Here is a 21,236-nt window from a genome sequence, read left to right on the forward strand (position 1 = left end):
TACTGTACACAGGTTTGAGTTGGACCTTCACTGTCAAAAGTTTAGATCTCAGGTTATGTCCACTCAGGTTTGAGGGAGATCCTGGCTGACCCAGGGTCAGGGAGAAGGCAAGTCTTGGGGTGAGGCTCTGTGTCTGTAGTAAGACCTCATGTTCTGTTCCTCGTTGTGAAGGGTCAGTGAGATACTCATGGAGAGATTCTGCACTAAAGATTTTTCCCTGGAATGGGCTGGTTACAAAAACGTTACAAAAAAGTTCTGGTAGGGATTCCAATAACGAGTTTCAGAGGAAACTTTACCTCATGGGGAGACAAAATATCAGTGACATAAAGGTCCTAATTTAGGAGTGAGCTGTCTAGGACTAGGAGTAGGGGACTCTTAGACATATGCGGTTAGCAGGGAAGACTCCCCTTGTGTAGCAGCCCTGGTCATTGCAGTGCTCAATGGTAAAAAGAAGATTTTGAGAGTGAAACTGGACAGACGGCAACAACTGGGTAGAGGACGATTCCATTGTTTCTTATGATAAGGTATGGATTTAGCTTTAGCTTAAATGTAAAAAGTAAGTCCGAATACTGAAAAAAAGATCTATGTTGAATCTGGACGCGTGTTAATACTGTAGGTGCAGGTTCCCTAATATTCGGCTCTCGGCTGTAAAGGAGGATATCTCATAATATTAATAATATTAATAATAATAATAATACTTACACTTATATACTGCTTTTCTGGGCACTTCACTCAAAGCAATTTACTTGGTAAACAGTAATAGGACTCTCTTCCTGCAACACCAATGTGCTGTCCCCACCTGGATAATGCGACGGCAGCCAAAGTGCACCGGTACTCTCACCACACGTCAGCAATCAGTGGAGAGGAGAACAGAGTCATGAAGCCAACTCATAGAGGGGGATTATTAGGAGGCCATGACTGGTAAAGGCCAGGGGGAAATTTGGCAAGGTAACACCCTACTCTTTTCTTTTCTCTGGGATTTTTAATGACCACAGAGAATGGGGACCTCGGTTTTACGTCTCATTCGAAGGATAGTGCCTTATTACAGTATAGTGTCCTCGTCGCTATACTGGTGCATTAGGATCCACACAGACCACAGGGTGAGCACCCCCTACTGGCCCCACTAACATCTCTTACAGCAGCAACCTTAGCTTTCCCAGGAGGTGCCCCAGCCGGGTACACCTGCTTAGCTGTGGAGTTACAGGGTGCTGGCAATTAACTAATATTCAAGAAAAAAATAAATTGGAATTTCATTTAAAAATTTTGATTGTGTCGCACTTTCTTTGCTGATGGAGTGGTTTGGGGACCTTTACTAAATTTGTTGAAGCATAATCTGTATTTTGATTAAGAACATGTTTTAATATAATGCATATTAAAAAGTACTACATTTTCCACAATACACAAAAAGATTGCATATTTAAGAAAACAATAAGAAGCAAGCAGGAAAAGAGTAATATAATACAATTGTATATAGTATGTATCATAATTAATTAAAATCAAACAAATGTGTTTATAATAGCCTGTGTTCACACTGCCTTTTATTTAGCTGAGCTATTACAAGGCTTATGAAACACTGAAAATGTTTTTTTTTCTGACATACTCATTTCTGCGGATATTTTTAATGTTTCCAGTGGTTAAAGGGACATTAGATTGCCGGGACATAAAAAAATTCCATAAGGCAGCCTGTCTTATCTCTAATCAATGGCTGGATAAAAATAGGCACTTCTCAAATCTTAAGGGGATTCATTAAACTGAGCCAGGCAAAAAACATTCCGTAGGGAGTCCACTAACAATGCTGTCCAGTGGCCACCCAGCTCTATTGCTTTAAGGTGGTTGTTAGCATCTGTCTCTTTAATGTTTGAAAGGAGGTATTTCATGAAGCTGAAATAATATAGCGTGTACAATTTGCAGGACAGACCTGTAAAATTCAGAAAAAGGTAAATATCCTTGAAATTTGTTGGTATTTGTTGAACTATACAGTTTCAAAATGCCCTGTCAACAGCAGGTTACATTTTTAATGATGTAGCAGCATATAAAACACCCAAAGTGTGGTACATTAATAATTTAAACATGCAGGTGCACATTCAAAAAGGAAACACTAATGGTTAGCATTAAGTTAACAAAACTGATGCCCACACTGTAGAATTGCTCTGTCAGCTCAATCATTCTTCTTTGTAATTCTTTTTATAATTGTCTTTATGACAACATAGAAACAAATGCACACAACAAATAATGTGGTGATCATGGAGGCACAAGATATAGTATGTTGCACAGGTGCTACCTAAGGAACCTTTTTATTAATTTATCTATCTATTTTCTAACAACTGCATACAATTCAGGGTGTCGAAAGGAGCCTGAGCCCATTCCAGCAAACAACAGGCTCAAGGTGGGATACACCCTGGGTGGCATACCAGTCCCTCACAGGGCAGACAGACACCGACACACACGAGGGTCAATTTTCCCAGAAGGCATTTAACCTACAGTACCATTGTCTTTGGACTGTTGAAGAAAACCAGAGCACCCAGAGTAAAACCACCTGCACACTGGAAGAACCCACAACCTCCATGCATATACTGTAAAACCTCAGGAACTGAACCCATGGCCCCAACCCTGTGAGACAGCAGTGCTAACTACCACACCATTGTGCCATGCTTAGGTTAAATATTATTCATAAAAATAGTATTTTTTCTGCTAATTACCACTTCATAAATTTGAGGTATTCTTACCATTACTGAGACATGAGTGTATTATACAACATTAAAAAGTTTTTGGTGTCAAGAAGATTTTTGTTAACAGAATCCCTCTCATACTGTAATTATTTTCCATCAGTTGCAGTGTAACACTTTCAGCTATAATGTTTTAGAGAAACCTATCAAGTTAAAGTAAGATTCAGGTTTGTTGTTAACCCCTGAAATAAAAATAAATTGTTATTATTTCAATGTTTGCATATTTTAAATTCTGAAAAATTAACCAGTTTGTTTTTCAGTGTTTTCTATTGAAAATGGAAATACTCAAGTTCTGTTTTTCATTTCTACCTTGTGAAAACAGGAGATTTATGAGAGAATTTCCAGTCTTTAGCTTTGCTAGCTCTTGAATATTAGGAAAAATAGAACTAAACAACATGACCCTGAGAGAAGCAATTAAAATCTTCTTCTACAAGTGACACCGAAACCTAAGATAAACTTAGGCACAGTCAGGTGAGTGAATAAGGGGCAGCATCACATTAAGCTGCATTGGCCCAGGGATCATGTGGAACAGCCACTGCAGACAAACCTTCCACACAACACAACTATGCCTGATGCCAACTGCAGTTCAGTGCTGAGATATCCATTGAGTTGGTGTAGAATTTTTAAGATCAAGAGTAAAGACTCATGTATCGAATCTTTTTTCCCTCCCCAACATTTACATAAACGATTTTGAAAGGATAAAGCAGAACAATCTTTACATTTTTCCTCCCACATCCTCACATCGGTAGGATGTACCTCTGTAATTAGGTTCATTAAAGGAGTCTCACTGGCTTGAGAATAGCACTGTCATTGATTAAAGTGAATGGAAATTCTAGACTACATATAGATCTAAGTTCAGTCTCAGAAGATAAAGATATAGATAAAGGAGTCAGGCCTTTCATTTCCATCACTGAACAAGGTTCATTATCCCAAAATATGATTAAGACACAATACTAACAACTGGGAGAGGAAGATAAAACTGACACTTAAGTATTTATTAGTTACTAATCATAAATGCAATTTTGGACAAAGGTTTACACAATGTTTTAAAATTAGTGGGTGCACAAATTTCAGGCTACATAAAAAATTACAAGACTGAGTTGTATAACTTTTGAAGACTAATCTGTGTGTATTTTCTGTTTAAAATACCTACAGTGCATACTGTACTGTATGTTTTAATAGTTTTTAGTGAACAACTTGTTTCCATAACTATAACTATTAAATGGTTTACACATTGAATATCACATACTTCATAAACAAAACACAATACAGAAAAATGTTGCAAATTTTGATGTGCTCTGAATGTTTTAAAGGTCATTTTTTACCAATGGAAAACGTATAAATAGCAGTAGTCACATGACTGTTTCCATGGTTATGGATCTATGGTTAGTATATCCTGTGATGTTTTTGCAAGATGTTGCTGGATTGTAATTCTCAAAAAAAGTATTATGCAAATACATAATTGTGAGAACTACAATGAAGCCAATCTATACAGAATGATGTCAATAAGATGTACTGTAATAAGAATACAGTTTGCTTAAACTTTTTAACTTGGAAAGGTCTTGGTTATTTTCACTTATTCAGACCATAAAGTGAGATTGTGGCTAATTTGTCAATTGAAGAGGAGAGGAATTTTATTTTTAAATTCTGGCCTTGCTACAGTATCTCTGCAGTGGAAGAAAAAGGGGGTGGATAAAATAGGTGACCACAATTGGAAACAATTGTATCATGGCTATGTAGTGGAGTCAATGCAGAGAAATGTATGTTTATAAATACGGGAATATAGAAACTTTCTGACCACAGAAGTGAAGTAATCTCTTCATTTTTGAATTTTACCCCTTTTTCTTTGTTATATGCATTTTGCTTCAAAGAGGGGATTTGTTATTGCAGACTGACCTAATAAGAGATTAAATCTGTCACTTTGTGGCAAAGTAAGAGGTAGTGAATGTATTCTTCTTACTATAGCACTGGGACATAGTTTTAACTAACAGGAAAAAAGCAAAAACTAAGGACAAAGAATCCAATTTAGAATTTTATTTTAGTTTACTTTCTTGTCTGCACTATGTCTGTTTCAAAGAATCTGCAACTATGTCTATTTCAAAGAAGCTGCAACAAAGAAACACTACCCACCTACCCTAAACCACTAAAACTATTTTGGGGCAAAATTCTGGCAGCAGCATAGATTGAATGTAGTAGAAATACTAAAATTCTGCTTAGTGTCATTTCTGCTCTGTTTGCATTGGCTCAATAATTGCTGTTCAGGGAATCTACACTGGTTACTCATTCCCATGAAAATGTAAGTCAAAACAGAGCACAGATGTTTTTGAGATGTCTTTTGGCAGCAATACATAGTTTTAAGTACATTTTTAATATGATTCTGATTTTGTGTAAATTTAAAAATGCAGTTTGTCAGTTAAACGTGCAAGGGTTAGTCAACAGAAAGAACTTTACAGAGATAAATATTGTTGTGTCATTAAACATGTGAAAGGTAAGTAAGAGAAGACATTATTATTAATAAAGTACCAGACGATGACCTTTGTGCTCAAGGAAGTGTTTTAACCTTCCCTACAGCATGAATGTCAAGCACTAAAGTCCCTGGGGTAAACCATTAAACCAAAATCAATAAAATATGAGGATACCTAAACATAATTGTATTTTTTCTCTTATAAAAATATTGCATACTTTAAAAAAACCTTAAATCATGATTAAATATAAAATGTACACTATTGTTAAATGTTTAAACTATGATAATTTATAAGGAATCATCATTTCTAGATTTGAACATTCAAGACATGATATCTTTTTAACACTACTGTACACTCTAAACGAGGACCTGCTAGAACATTATACATATTTGACATAACATCTCTTTGTTTAAATTACACTTTTGAATATCTACTGTATTTTAATATTTTATTTGCCTTTTTTTATTGCTTCCACACATTTTCAAGATGACAGATATAATTTGTCAATGGAAAACCAGTCTTTTTCATAGTCTCTTCAAGTTTAAAACACATGCAACACAATACACGTATCTACTTTAAATATTATCTTCCAGAGTAGGTGTGCATTTACATCTTTTTGAACTTTATTTGCTGCTTTTACAGAGATTTGCAAATCATCCTGTTTAGTTTAATCTTCAAACTAGTTTACTAACTATATCAGAATTTAGATAATTAAGATAATTAAGAGCAGTGGTCCAAGTACAGATTTCTGTGTGCTCTGCTAATTACATCACCCCAATTGGAGCATTCACCTCTTCTCTTCAATTCTTATCAGTCTTCAAATCTTCTCATCTCTGTTTTGTTATTTATTAACCAATTCTGAATCCAAATGCATGCATTTCTCTTTATGCCTATAATTTATGAATTAATATTTTATGAGGAAATCTGTACATTAAGCAATAAAAAATACTCATGGTAGCAATTCAGATGTAAATTGTTATCTAAATATGTCTCATATATTTAATGCCGATTAAAACTCAGAACACTACTGTTCTGATTATGCTACTATTTATGAATTGATATAATTCTCTCCATTAGGCACAGAGAGAAGGGTGACTGGTTGCCCCAAGGAAGAATAGTTATTTCCATGGACCTGCAACTACTGACTGCCTAATAGGGACTTGGATGCAGTCTCACTAATTATTATTCAATAATTGTCCACTATGCCCTCTCGCATGGATTCAATGTGGAAGAGTGCATATTTTCACATGGGTTGAATTAGTGTGTTCTGTGTAAACACTGTAAGGGTGTCTTACTGAGCAGTTGGATGTGTTTGTTGTAGGTTATCAAGAAAGGAGTCTGAAGTACTGTATTTAGTATGCAGTAGTAGTTATAGTATTTGGAGCAGCTGAGTGGTGGTGGTAGCCTTTCTGAAATATTTTATGGTTATTAATTTGAAGGAAACATGATCTTTTTGAGAAGACATTTGTGTTGTTTTATGTTTTAATTTTGCTTTTACTGGAATTCAAATAAAAGTGTTTTTTTTGTGTGTTTATGTGTGATTGTTCCCTAAGCTACCAGAAGTGAGGATCTTCCACATTGAATAGAGAAGACATGAAAAATAGACACAACTACAGTATTTTGTAATTTACCACTTGCTTGTGTGCTTGAGTGTAATCCTTATTGGAACACACAGGTATATATATTCACATGTATGTATATATTAACACCATACCTGTGCTATGCAAAATGTCTTTTAAAGGAAAGAAATGAGCATAGTTATTTGCACTATGCAAAATGTGGAACTGTACAGTGTGTTTATAAGAGAAAATGGTATGTGGCAGTAGCCAGGGAGAAGAGCTGTGGAGATGGGACTGACAAGCATTTGCTCTTCAATGTGGCCAGAACATCTGAACTAAATATGGGAGATATAATATCTTTTCCCAACCTAGGAAGAGGTGGGGAGAACAGAAGCTGTACTAGTAGTTGTAACCTTCACTCAAGCGATGGACACTAAGAAATGCCAAAGCGGTAGCCACATTCAGTACCCAAATGTACCCAAAAAATTAAGATGTGAATCTTAATTTTCCCCAGTGTGAGGTTTCTGTTAGTTTGTAATTCTGATTTCATTCGTTTTTTTTATTATTTTTACTCCAAAGACTTGAGTATTTGTAAATCTTCTGTCTCCCCTGGAGCAAATAAACAGCAGGCAACTGTGTATTACTTCTGACATGATATGTCTTCCTTTTCCACAGTCTGGGAATATCTCAGGATAATATTTAGTATTTAATAAATAATTTTCACATTTAAACAAAATATAAATACCCATCATAATTACATAAAAAGAATTACATTGGGAAAAACAATAAATCAATGCCTAAAGTATTAATTTATACACATAAACTACACATCTATTAACAGCAGCTAATTAAAGTGTAGATAATCATTTGCTCAAACTAAAGTATGTACTTAATGTTCATTCAAGTTCAAGTTCATTTGTCAATCCAGCCCTATAAAAGTATACAGAGGAGCGAGCTGAATGGCCGCGTCTAAGATATTGTCGTTCAGTCATGTCTCCGTAAAAATAAGGGCACAGCACTCCCTCTTCTCACGCTGGGTCGCCAGTTGTAATCTTAGATAGTCCAGTTTGTTCTCTAGAGAATGGGCATTGGAAAGAAAAATTGACGGGAGAGCCGGTTTGTGAGGATTGGCTTTTAGCCTGGCATGGATTCCAGCTCTCTTGCCCCGCTTTTGTTTCCTTTCCCACCAATTTCGGCGTCTCTTCATACGGACGAGCGCAACAGGTGGCGCCGCCAGTACGGGACCTGATCCTAATCCTTCCATCTGAATATTCAGCGGTGAGTCCTTGCATCGTTTTCCAATGTCCAGCAGGGTCAGGCAATCGTAGACTCTTGGTAAATTAAGACTAGAGACGATATTTAACACAGGACCAACATTTAGCATCGTTTTTACCAGACCCGGATAAGCCGCTGTGTCCGTGTGCACCGCCATCTTGTACTTCACAAGGAATAATATCATCCAAGAATCTCATGCTTTGTGAATAAGTATTTAAGTATAATAACCTTGGCTTTACCTGCTTGGTTAAGAAGTAGTCTCCTGGCCATAGGACGGGGAGGTTCAACCCCCCATTCAGAGGGAGGAGTTAACCAATGGGTAGTTGCAAAGATGGAACCTGGAACACTATCTCAGAATATAATTTCACACCACGAAGATTCCAGAAACAGTAAGTTATTTACAGTATTCAGTATTCAGTAATTCAGTTAACCAAAAATATAAGCTATGCAAAAGTGTTAGAAATATGTGTATTCCTAGTAGTGCAGTAAAATCAATTACTGACAAGAACAAATGAGCAGATACAACCAAGACTATACCAAGATTGGAATAGGTAAATATTTATGTAAATGGGGAAAGCCTGCTTGACTGAGACTCTGTATAAACTCTAGATACTGTCAAAGAAATACAGAATAAATAAGGCAAAGTCTAGAACAGCAGTTAACAAAAGAACAATAATGGTATAATAACCCCTGAATACTAGCATATAATTGGACATAGGCTAAGATGCAGGTCTGTCTTAAGTACCTAATGCAATTCTTAACATTCGTAAATGTGTAAAATCCATCTTATAACTACAGTCCATATGTAGACATGAAAGTGATCAATAAAATGTAAAGGAATAAGAAGGTGATGTTAGGCATTGTTGTGATTCCATTACAGTGTGTGCCCACTGTCATAGACTGGAAACCTTTGCATCACTGATAGAAAATTAAATGAATCAAGATACAGTCTACACTGACATGATACATAGCAGTAGCATGATCATCAGGCGCAGTTTCATATTTTTAACACATCAATAAACATAAGCACCAGCCAAGACATTCCTAGATTGCTCTTAATTATACTTAATACAATTAACATGTTATGGATCCAGAAGAAACTATAGGTTTAATGACCTCATAGATATTAAAAATAACTTACAGTATAGTTACTGTAAGTTCTCAAAAACACAAACATCAAACTATTTCAGGACTTTGGAATATAAATGCGGAAAAAACGTTTTGAAACTTTTCATCTGCTGAAACAGAATCCACTTCATAATGTATTACTGGAATCTTCAGGTCTATGCAGAGCACTTTGTGTTTTTTACAGAATAACATGGAGGAATTTAAATGTATAACATGTTTTATAAAACCATAATATAGGATGAAACTCAAAACATAAGGTTTGTTTGCAAGACATTCTTTAAATCCATTTTGTCCTTTTCTACCAGTCATGTATACAATGACAATGGCAGAAATATGTAAACAGATTAATCTTTATTTGGATAACATTTTATTTATTTAGTTGTTTTGAAAACTAATTTGTTTTATAATTTACATTTCAATTTACATACATTTCAAAGCTAGTTACATAATACCCACAAAGGCTCTTTTCTGGAAATGGCAACGAAATTTTAAGATAGTATCAAATTCCACTGTTGATAGTCCAAAGGCTCAATGAGCAAATCAAAGGCACACACATAAATCTAGCAGCTGCCCTTCTATTGAAGATGTTCATGAGCTTATTGGTTTGTATTTCATCCCAATTCATCACAGATATCAGACATTCACATGGGAGAGATTTCCATAACTTTTCAATGTTGACAATTTATCTTTACAAAAAGGTTATTATAGAACAGTTACAAGGATAAATCCAACTTTACCTTAAAATATCAATAATATCTGAAAAACCAATGAACCTTACAGATGATGTCCCAATTCTGTCATGATCCAGGGCAGAAAAGCGTTCAGAGAAGCCCCACACTGGAATTGCCTCACACACTTCTGTTGACCAATAGGAATTGCTCTGCGGGAAACTGTTCTAACCTAACAATCATAATACAACATTCAGTAATCTTCTGATTATTATGCTTCAATCCTTGCAACTAGCCCTAGAGAACATAACTTTCATAGAGAGTGGTTTGACAATTAAATACAATACATTAAAGAATGATTAGTACAGTAGGGTCTAATCTAATTAGTGAATAGTGCTCTTATCAATTATCCTAACCCCTTCACATACGGCAGCCTCTGGAAATATTTTGCACCATTCTACCAGACTGAATAGAATATTTCTTAATTCTACAGAATGTACAAGAGAAAATTGCTAGTTCAAATAAAAGAACTGCCAATCTAGGTCCATGTTTTACATGTCAAATAATGTACTCTACAATAATGTAATGTTGCCCTTGTTACAATGGTACAGATACATTAAAATTACACTTCTCTGTTTAGCATTTTTTTAAATAAACTTCATCCCTAATCTACCAAACTACAGTACCGTATAATTAAAGTAATCTGTAATCCATCATGTCTTTATCCTAACATTACTTAGTTGCTGGTTACAGATTCATTGAATATCTTCATAACAAAAGATGAGGGTGTGAGCTTTTAAGAATAAAAAACTTTCACCCTCTTACTGGTTATTTACCTGTTTTGAAACCTGCAGTAAGCAGTAAGACATAAGCATCTTCATTAGAAACACAGTAAACGTTGTATGACCAGTATGTCAACCTACTTGAGTTAAGTTTGAATAATTGTATTTGGTGTGTTACATATTAATTTTGATGTATTATTATTAATTAATTTTAGTCTAAGGCAAAACGCTTTAGTACTGCCTGCTGTGGCAGTCACCCTGTTACCTGTGAATCAAGTTGCATGTTTTCTAAATATTCATCCATTCATCCAACTGCTTTATCCAACATACTGTAGGGTCACACAGGGGAGCTGGTAAGGAATGGGTATAAAGCAGATGACACCCTGGACACAGATACAAACACACACAAACTCACCCCAGGGCATATTTTCCCAGAAGCCATTTTTTTTATTTTTGGATGGTGGAAGGAAACCAAAGTACCAAGAGGACACCCACACATAACTGTACATGAGGTGATAACACCCCAGCAATTGAACCCAGGCCTCCAGTCCTACAAAGCAGCAATATTAAACACTGTGTCACTGTGCTACTCCATTTACTAAATGTTCTAGAAAATAATGAATGAATCAATATTAAGAGACTCTGTTAAAGTTTTGTTGCTTTCATAAAATTTGTGAAATTTCTTTTTTTTCAAATCTATTGCATTTTATTATTTCTATTATGCTCCAACACAGTTTTTTTTTTTACCTTTTTTGAACCAGGGATTAAATCCTTTGGGGTCTTTCTTGTTTCAGGACATTTTTAATAAAACAATGGAAGAAACAAAATACTGAATTCACCAATTATTACTGAGCCTCTTTGGCTGAACCTACAAGGTCTTGATACAGACCAGTCAGCACTGCTCCAGGACCAGCACCAATCCACAGGACCAGGGTCTGACATTCACAAAAGTCTCTCTTAGAAAACGATCTAGTGTTGTACAAATGACACTGTTGCTAATGTGCAAGTATACAATTACTGGTAGAACACAAAATGGATTGTATACTACAGTATGATTTCCTAGTCATTTTACTTCCCACGTGAGTACTTTGAATGGCATTTGCTCATGAGTGTCTTATGTGTGAATGAAGCAATCAATAATTGAACTGCAAGGAGACTTAAGGTCAAAAGGAAGTTGTAATCTTAACATTCTGCAGCACGTATAGATGGGAGGTTCACTGAAAAATTTCTGACTGACCCTTTTTCATGACAGCCCTGGGATTTGGCACCAAGAAAGAGTACATGTGTCTGTGTGAGTGACATCTCTGCAGTTGCCATTTTCCTGTACATTAAAATAAACCAGAAGCTTCCATCAGGCATGGTACTGAGAGACTAAAAACAGATGCTGCCCCATTTTCACTGCAGGAAATAATGCTGCTGTAGGTAGATTGTTTTTATGTATGACTTTATTTGTGAGATTCCTTTCACTTTTTTCGTCTCTGACAAGTATTTTCAATGGAAAATACTTCAGGTTTCTCAAGCTGTGCTTTAAAAGCTCCCAAGTGGATCTGGAGATCTAAGCTTGGATTTAAATGCTGATGCTACTGGCCTTTTGCAAGATAACTAGATTAAAAATACATTTACCAGATAATGAAAGTAATATTCCCTTGAAACCTGAATAAGCCAAAAAAAAACTGAAGAAAGGATATTTGTATTTTCACTAAAAAAAATCCAATCCAATACTAAACTATTAGTGTTCTTGCTTTCTTCTTTCTTTTTTTTCTAAACCTACCTCCACCCCACCCCTACCTTTGGGGGACTTCTTCTATTTTTTTAAAATTTATTTCACTCTCTCATTCACAAAAAAAAAATAATTAAAAAACTTCCTATTAATCTTCTTAACATCTAGTGCCATTCAAGTATGTCTCTAATGGGCCCCAAACACTCCTATACTCCCCTGTAAATTATATGAAATCTTTTCAAATTAACTTGTGATACAACCTCTTTAATCCATTCTTTGTATGACAGTCCTGTACTGTACACCTGTTTTCACAGTATTATTTTGTTAGCAATAATACAGAGAGTCAAGAAAGTATTTTTATATTGAATTGCTACTTTAACCTTTGATAAATCACCAAGGATACATGTTATGGGAGTAAGTGGAATTGAGATATTTAGGTACCTGAGAGCTTTCCCCTCTGTAGATGTCCCGAATGACTGTATGTGCTGACAATACTATAATAAGTGCAATAGTGATCCTTTATGTGTGTTACATTTTGAACACATTCCTGTATTATGCTACTTCAACTTTTTCTATTTTTCTGGGGTATAATAGAGTTTTTTAAATTTTGTACTGAAGCAGTTTATGTATAGCTCTAAATGGATAACTATGCCACATAGTATCCCAGTCTATATCCTCTGATCCTACACAGAGATCAGCTGTTCACTGAGATGCACAGCTATCAAAAGACTTATCTGATCTTGCATTGAGAAGGTTGTAAAATGTACAGGCTTTCACTTGTATGTTAGTCTGCAATAGTTTATTGCTGTAATTATCCATTTCTTGTTTTAGTTCACTTAACAGAAAGGTTTTAGACAGTTGACTTTTAAGGTTTAAAGTAATTAAAACATTATTTCGCTGGAAGAGATGTTTGATGAGATCATTCAGAAAAAGACAACAATTTGTTATCTCTAATCATATGGCCCAATTTACTAACACCTACTTGGATCCATACTTTCTTCTTTCTTTAGCCAGTTTAGATTACTTTCTCTTTCAGTTTATAACTTAATGCAGAAATATTCACAGATGCTATGTTGAAGTTCCCAATAATGTGAGACAACAACTGAAAAGACTGTAATAAAGAGAAACATAAAGGATTGTTTAATAACCTATGTTTAAAAATTACGTGGAAATGAATCATTTGGTTACAGTATGTATGAATTGGATTATCATCTGAAATTAAGGAAACACCATGTGAAAGCTTTATTAGAAGCAATAATTTTCAAAAGACATTCCAGTTCTGGTAATCTCAGCTTTGCCTCATGTTTCTTAGAACACAGCATTAATATTATTAGATTTAATACAAAAAAACTCAGTGTGAAGGCATACAGTATTTTTATTTTTTTTAGCTTCAGTCTACTGACATAGCTGAATTTCATACTTTATATGGTTTAGTTTATGCTAACTCATTAATAACCTGTTCTAGTTCTTGGGGGAAGCAATACAGAAAGTAATCCAAATGTTTTAGTATGCTTTGCAAATACCTCAAAAACAACAGACATAATAACTTGATTGAAAGATATGTCATGTAATAAGGTTAAAAGATAGTAAATGAGAATTATTTCCCAGAAAGAAAAGTGCATATGTATGTTTGAAACTATAAACACCTGTCCACATTCTGGAAGCTGAATTACAAATTTTGTTCATAAGCAGCTTGAGGTGAAGTTTGGATAAGTACACTACTAGCAGCCAAACAGCAAAGGATGAATTGTTATTTGTGATTTTAATTCTGTTCACAACAAATCAAATCTTGAAACTGGCTGAATACAGGTTAACGTTTAAAGATGCAAGCACTCCAGTGTCAGCACCACAACATTTTGAATATATTTGTTTTGTTGAGAAAACAACAACTAATTAATCACAGTATAATCACTCTGATGTATAGTGCTCTAATTCATGTTAATGAATTCTGTGAATACACATTACTTCATATGGAACTATTACTTTACCTAAAGATTTGATATTTTAGCATATTGACAAAAAAAGTCAGGATTCTAAATCAAGTTTCAGATTGCAGTAACAGTTCTCTTATTTTGAGTGTTCTGATAGCCACATTGTAGTCATATGTGCTAGTTATTTGCATGTGTAATGTATATTAACTGCATTAGTGTCTCCCCACATTACTTAAATGAAATGAATAAAGAAAATAATACGTTACAATATGGCAACCTACTACCACTTAAACATAAAGCTGTTTCACATATTTACAGGAAGTATATTAAGTACTGTTGCACTAATCATCAGCAAAACAAAGTGTAATTTACTTGAAAAGAAGGTGAACATCAAAAGAAGAGAACTGAGGAAGTACATGAGCACCACAGCCAGTGATTTTAAGGAAAAGAACAAGGATCAAAACAAGTGAGTATCAAGACTGTACAGTAAATATTTTCATCTGAGAGCAACCAAAAAAGGTATTATCTATTCCATATAGATAGTATGGATATTCTCCGTATGAATCTATAGGCAGTTCACATCATTTGTTCTCTGATAAAAAATTAGCTTCAACTGGAATGGGAAATCAAAAAATGATGAAGAACTCATAATTTGAAATTTTAACGCCCACTATACAGTACATACAGTATAACCTTATTCTGTTTCGAGACCTGTGATAATTTATGATTGTTATATCTGTATTATTCTCATAGACAAATAATCATCATTGACCTGTGGAAGAGACAAGCCAGACTTTACCACAATATAAAAGACAGTCTAAAGTATTTGGCAAAAGAACATTGCAGAATGTAATAGTGTAGATACAGTATATTGATCATTTAATAATTTTAAATTTGGTTTCTCTCTCACATTAAACATTATCATTTACATTTTTTTATTGTGATTATAATACTTTGTTGCTACAAAAGAAATATTTTTTCCAAAGTCTATATCATTTTCTATTGAAAAAAAATATATTTCTATGCAATATGTAATGTAAAATTTTTGTTGTAAATCAGTCTGAATAATGGCCAAGATATCACATCTGATACAACACCACTGCAGACATAAATTTGATCTGTAGGTGCTTCCACTTGCCCAGTTCCATAAATGAATGATGTTTCTACAGCAGCAGTCAAACAGAATGAAGACAGAATGACAAATGTTTTGAAGTAAAAGATTTGAAGATGTGCTGGCATTTTTTCTCTCACTTCTAACACTTGATGCTGAAAAAAAGTCACATAGTAACAGTCACATTGATGTTTAATGGTGTATTCTAAGAAACATGCTGAAACAATCTGAACTAAAAAAAGATCATGTCAGTGTTTCAGAATCTCAAGGAAAAACCTAGGACCCCATTCATTAAAAGATAGTAGATTTCCATTACTACTGTCTGGTAGAAGGAAGTCACACTGCATGCACATTCTCTCATATTCGTTACACTAATGATATGCATAATTAATGTATGATAAATGTGAAGTTTGCATAATCCACCACAAAGGAAACAGCAGGAGGTTTGTAGACAACACTGATACATAAGGGTTCTGAAATATAATGTACATCTGAATAACAGGAGTACCACTGAATGTTACCAGCCTCTAGTGATATTGTTTGTGTTCATAATTAAGTAATTTCTTTTATACAGTACAGTGCTTATTTTCCCGAAGCGATTTGCACGTAGGTGCTCATTCAGCCACCACTGCTGAGCAGCATCCAACTGTATGATGTGCTGTACCCATTCTGTGATATCACCCCAATAACACAACCCATACACAGCAGACCTCGCATGACATCTATAGAAAGTGCAGTAAAGCTTTGGCATTTTTTTTTTTACTTTAACTGTTCAACATCAAGAAAGCACTCCTCATTCAAAAAACACAAACTCATTAATATCGTGCTGCAGCATTTACAGGTGCTGTGGGTCTTGGGAATCAAGTCTTTTTACTCAACATGAAACACTGAATTATTAGTCACCAGGGAATGTAAAGCCACACTCAAGTAGAACCTGCCTGGTTCCAACCCCATAAAGGGTACACAATCCAGGACTGTGGGTAAGGAGGGAGAGTGCTTGCAGCACACATCTTATAAATAGCAACAACCAGAAAGAGAACCATGAACTGTTAAGGAGAATTCAACATTATAAAAGCCCAATCAGCCTGAGTCCTTGCAGTCCCTAGTGCAAAAAGCTCCATAATTGCAGCCCAGTCTCTCATATTTTTCCTGTTATTTAAAATAATTTATTCAGAAAAAAGGGGTCAATTTATTCAAAAATAAGTTTTTTTTTCTTTTACTTTATTGTATGGGTGTATTAAACTTAAGAAAAAATGTTTTTTTTTCTTTAATATCTTTAAGTGGTTCTATAATTTGATGACAAATGAATACTAAGACAAAAAAACAACCTTTTTGGTCAATATCACTTTTTAAATAGAATATGGTTCTTGATAACTTGATGTTTTCACCACAGTGGGGTTATTATGTGTTCATTGATTAATTGGACCCATGCCCAATGAAATGATTTTATTCCCTTGACTAAGCATAGATTGCTTCAGCATAGCCTTCATGCCTACCTTCATCTGCACATTTGATTTATAAACATATACTGTACTGTAGCAGTGTTTTGTGTTTGAAATACATTATTTAACTGCTTACCTGTTTTATTCATCTGAACATACATATTGAAAAGTCTATAATGTATTCCTGAACTTGAGTACACTTTCATTGAGCAGGTTTTTTATATCTTTTTGATCTTTTACAGACACAAACAAATCTAGAACAAATTTAATAGTAATTCATACAAAGATGTACACAAAACTATTGAAAAAATGTAAAAGGAATCAGAGATTCGTGCTTCCCTCCTAGTTATATGTGACACAATACCACACCTGTCCTTCCCACATTTACCCAATAATTCATTAATGCTACTTGCTTCTTATATGCCTTTTTTTTTACTGAGTGTTGTGACACATGATGAATTAAGCACTCTTTTCCAAATACTGTTTGTGTATGTCTTTGGGTGTTATTTGGTGATTACAATTAGTCATTGTATTTAAATTATTCAAACAGGGAACTGCATGATAATCTGCATGTTGTGCTAGCGCTGGTGCTGTTAATACAGTATATGCTAGAGGTACAGTATGTGCAATATGTAGAAAACACACTTACCACAATTTCTAACTGGAAGACAAATCAATTTTACAAAAAATAATTTTATATTAAATTCATACTCAAATGCGTATTTTAACATAAATTATTGCTATTTTACTTTTAAAACTCCAATTAGCTTTTAGCAAATGTAAAGATGTATAAGATGACAAAACATACTGTATACTAATGATAAAAAAGAAAGCCACATTTTCTTTCTCTATTTCCTGTATATTTGTATTACAGAAAATGAATTTTAAAGCTGTGAAGGATCCTGATGGATCAAAGCTTGCTTGAAAAAAACAACATGTTTAAGTTAATAAATTAAAATAAATTCCATTAACAGTGACAATCATTTCAGGTTTTTCATATTCACTTATTGAATATAGAATCAAATTTAAACAATCTTTGAACGATGTTTTATACAATTAATATACAAATGTGAATGCATTTAATTAACATTTATGCAATACAAAATATAAAATTACAATCAAATCCATTTCAATTTAATCCACACCCATGCAAAAGTATCACATAAAATAAAATAAAAATATTGAATATATAAATCCTGATATATAAAGAGTAGTTGCATACAACGGAGTTTACATTTTAAGGTGGGAGGGGGTTGTGTTATATTGGAGCTATTGCACAACAGCCTACTCACAAATGAATCCACAATTTAAACATATTCAAATTGAACTCAATATTTACTGCAACTTACAGTATGCCACTATCATAAAAACTACATATTATAGTTCTGATACAGAACATATATGATTCCGATTATAGGTCAGGAAATTCAATGTAAGCTTTGGCAGAGTAGAACCGGAGTATAAGTGTTAATTCTTAACAGTACTAGAGATCAGGTGAAACATTTGTCTTTGTTACCAAGAATGCCCTACAGTAGATCTGTAATATGTACTCCTGCTCCTGAAATGTGCAGTACATCCAGTTTTACAATGTATAACTTTATAAGCTTAAAGTCCTAGAAACAGTTGTTATATTGACCATTCAGCAAACAATTGATTCACCTAAAGTCATAGTTGAAATTCAGGAATAAAATCCAGAAGACACAGAGAGTCTCCAGGATCAAGACTATAATATTAGTACCATAGGTAGTCAGTGAAAATATCCAAGGCCCTTGTATCTCTGGTTGAAAGCCTCCTATTGCACAAAACACCCAAACAAAATATGTCATTTAAGAGCACTTCCATTTTCATAGTATAACGGCTTCAATAATTGTATGTAAAAGAAAATTGTGGAGATTTCCAAGATGGTATAATCACATTACAGTAATACATGTAATGTTAACTTGGATCAAAATATTGTCATGCTATGATAACTACATAGCTTAATGAATTTAATGCTTTCATTTAAATGTTTTTGCAAGTAATGTCTACAGGATGTGTTACTCTGTTCTACTTTTTAAACGCATGAATGCAATACAATCACTGCAACATTAATTATTTCAGTGATGGGTAAACTGAAAATCGTGGCACTACATGCACTTAGCGCATAAAAAAAAAATAAGAAAGGTTGTGAAGGAGAGGAGGACATTAAGCCCATCTAGCTCATTTGGTAGTTAAGTCCACGCCATAATAATAAAGGAATGCTTTAAATAGAGGCTTGTGCTCAGGTTACTGTATATACACAAAAATGTCAGATTCAAAAATCACCCACAGCAAAACAATTTATAAGGAAATTGGTTTTAGAGTGAAGGAAATCGCTGGCTGTTGTACTGGCTTTTTCCATTTTTTTCTCCAAAGGTTTGTTTTTCAGATGCAATATAAACAAAGAGAAACAATTCAATCATATTATTTGTAATTCCCTTATAAACAAATAGATTATGAATAAAATAAACTATACGGTAAATAGTATTTAATATGCTAGAAAAAAGCAAATAACTACAAATGAAGGAAGTTCAGTCACAAACTGGAACTTCATTAGGACAAAGAGTAATTGGAAATGAGTAGACATAAGCATTATTATTCATTGTATTTTTTTTATATACTGTACATAGATGGAACAGTCTTAACAAGAAAAAAGCTCCTTGTAACACCCCGATAGGTTTTAATACTGTTTCTATACACACAATCATCAAACACAGCTATAAAGCCTGATTTTATTGAAATATACTAGCACTTCATTCGGATATTATGCTACACAGAACGAAACGGTCTCAGGGGGATTCGAGATTTTAAGAAACCGTATAAGAAAAAAGAAAACGCCACATCGCAAAATGAAAAGTTCCCTTCAAAGATTAACCCTCCAAAAATAATGTTTTCACATGTGTCCTAAAATAAAAAAAAACGCTTCCTAATTCTCTATGGCATCACCGTGTCCTTCGTTTAAGTAATAGTTTGTCCAGCTGTATCATATCGATGTAACGGTGCAAGATTCAGAAGCAGCGTTTAAATGAAGCAGAGGCACTGGGGCTCACTCTTGAAGGCCAAACCTAGAATGTTTTATGAATATATTATAAAGGTATGCCTTACACGAAATAAGCTCTTAGTAACAGATCTTTCTTTTTTTTTAATTATGTTTAAAGCTGTATGGCTAACGACTGTGGGAAAGCCCTGGTACTGCAGTTGCTCTCCATGGTACTGACTGGGGAAACTTCGTCCCGCTCTGATTCTCGGGGTGTAATTTGAGAAATAAAGTATTGCTTCAATAAAACAAGACATGAAAGCGCATTTAGTATTCATGACTACAATACAGCGAGAAAGTATATGAGCTGGTATTGTTTTTCCGCTTCTCCAGTTGAGAAGATCAAGTTTCTCTCAAACGTAAAATGTAGGTACAGAGTAAAGCATGCACGTTTTCTAAGCAGCACGTCAAGCATGGCAGCATTTTCCATTAAAAAAGAAAAAGCTTTTAACAGTTATTCTGTTCATAATGAAATGTACAGAAAATAATATTTTATATAAACATATCTTACATATTTGAGCTGCGGTTGATGTGCAGTCGTGTAATTATTTAATGCACTCATATCATAATTTGTGATACTGTATAGTATATCAAAAAAGTTTGTAAGTAGCCACATGATTTAATCCATAATCATATTTCATAAGTTAAAATGTTTAGATACAATATTGGTATAAATTCGTCACCAATTACACATTTAATTATCAATTATAAAACGCTATCCCATATGGGTTTTCTGTGCAATATCACTTTTTTTACATTAACTTTTCGATGTTTTAGTATTGGAGCTCTATGGTAGCTGTGCAGTTTTGGTAGCTTAACGCGTGCCAATATTTCAATGTTTTATTGAATCGATATAATTCACATAATAATGGAAAACAACAATTAAGGTAATAACTCTACAAGAAAGGACTAAGACTTACGTGTGCCGTCAAAACGTGTGGCTATGGTGTCCAAAAACGTGTTTTGAGGAGCTAGTAATCCTTTCATAACAGGCATTTTTCCCAAGAGATGTGAAATTCCCCATCAAATGTCTGGAAAAGGTTAAAAGCAAGATGTATTCTTACTCTCTGATACAACCGCTCTGCCGACGGATAAAAAAGAGTTCAGAATCTCCGCTCAGCCCACTGTTCTCAGCTGTGGAAACTGCAAGAGATTCTCGCACGCAGGGTCCCTTTTCTGATAGGCTAGGGAGCAGGCAATTATCTGACCGAGAATGACGCTCGCAGGTGCTAGCCAGGTAACAATAAACAGCTTCTCTGATACACATGAAAAAATGTCCAAAGACTGAAGATCGAAAGTAATCATTCTGCAATAACATCATTCCGATGTGAAAAAAAAGTTGATTTTATCCGATAAAATTCAGTCCAACAAATA

The 21,236-nt window shown here is 34.3% G+C and overlaps 1 protein-coding gene across 1 annotated transcript in view; it reads right to left on the reverse strand.

Moving 5' to 3' along the window:
- Positions 1-21,012, reverse strand: part of kcnh8 (potassium voltage-gated channel, subfamily H (eag-related), member 8) — a 127,657-nt gene extending 106,645 nt beyond the window's left edge. The window contains exon 1 of the mRNA XM_088929047.1: positions 20,783-21,012. Within this exon, the coding sequence (XP_088785173.1) occupies positions 20,783-20,858 (76 nt within the window). The 5' untranslated portion in view covers positions 20,859-21,012. The remainder of the gene's footprint in view (positions 1-20,782) is intronic.
- Positions 21,013-21,236: the final 224 nt, after the last annotated feature.

This window comes from Atractosteus spatula, chromosome 12, assembly GCF_055471065.1.
Source record: "Atractosteus spatula isolate fAtrSpa1 chromosome 12, fAtrSpa1.hap1, whole genome shotgun sequence".
Lineage (NCBI taxonomy): Eukaryota > Metazoa > Chordata > Actinopteri > Semionotiformes > Lepisosteidae > Atractosteus > Atractosteus spatula.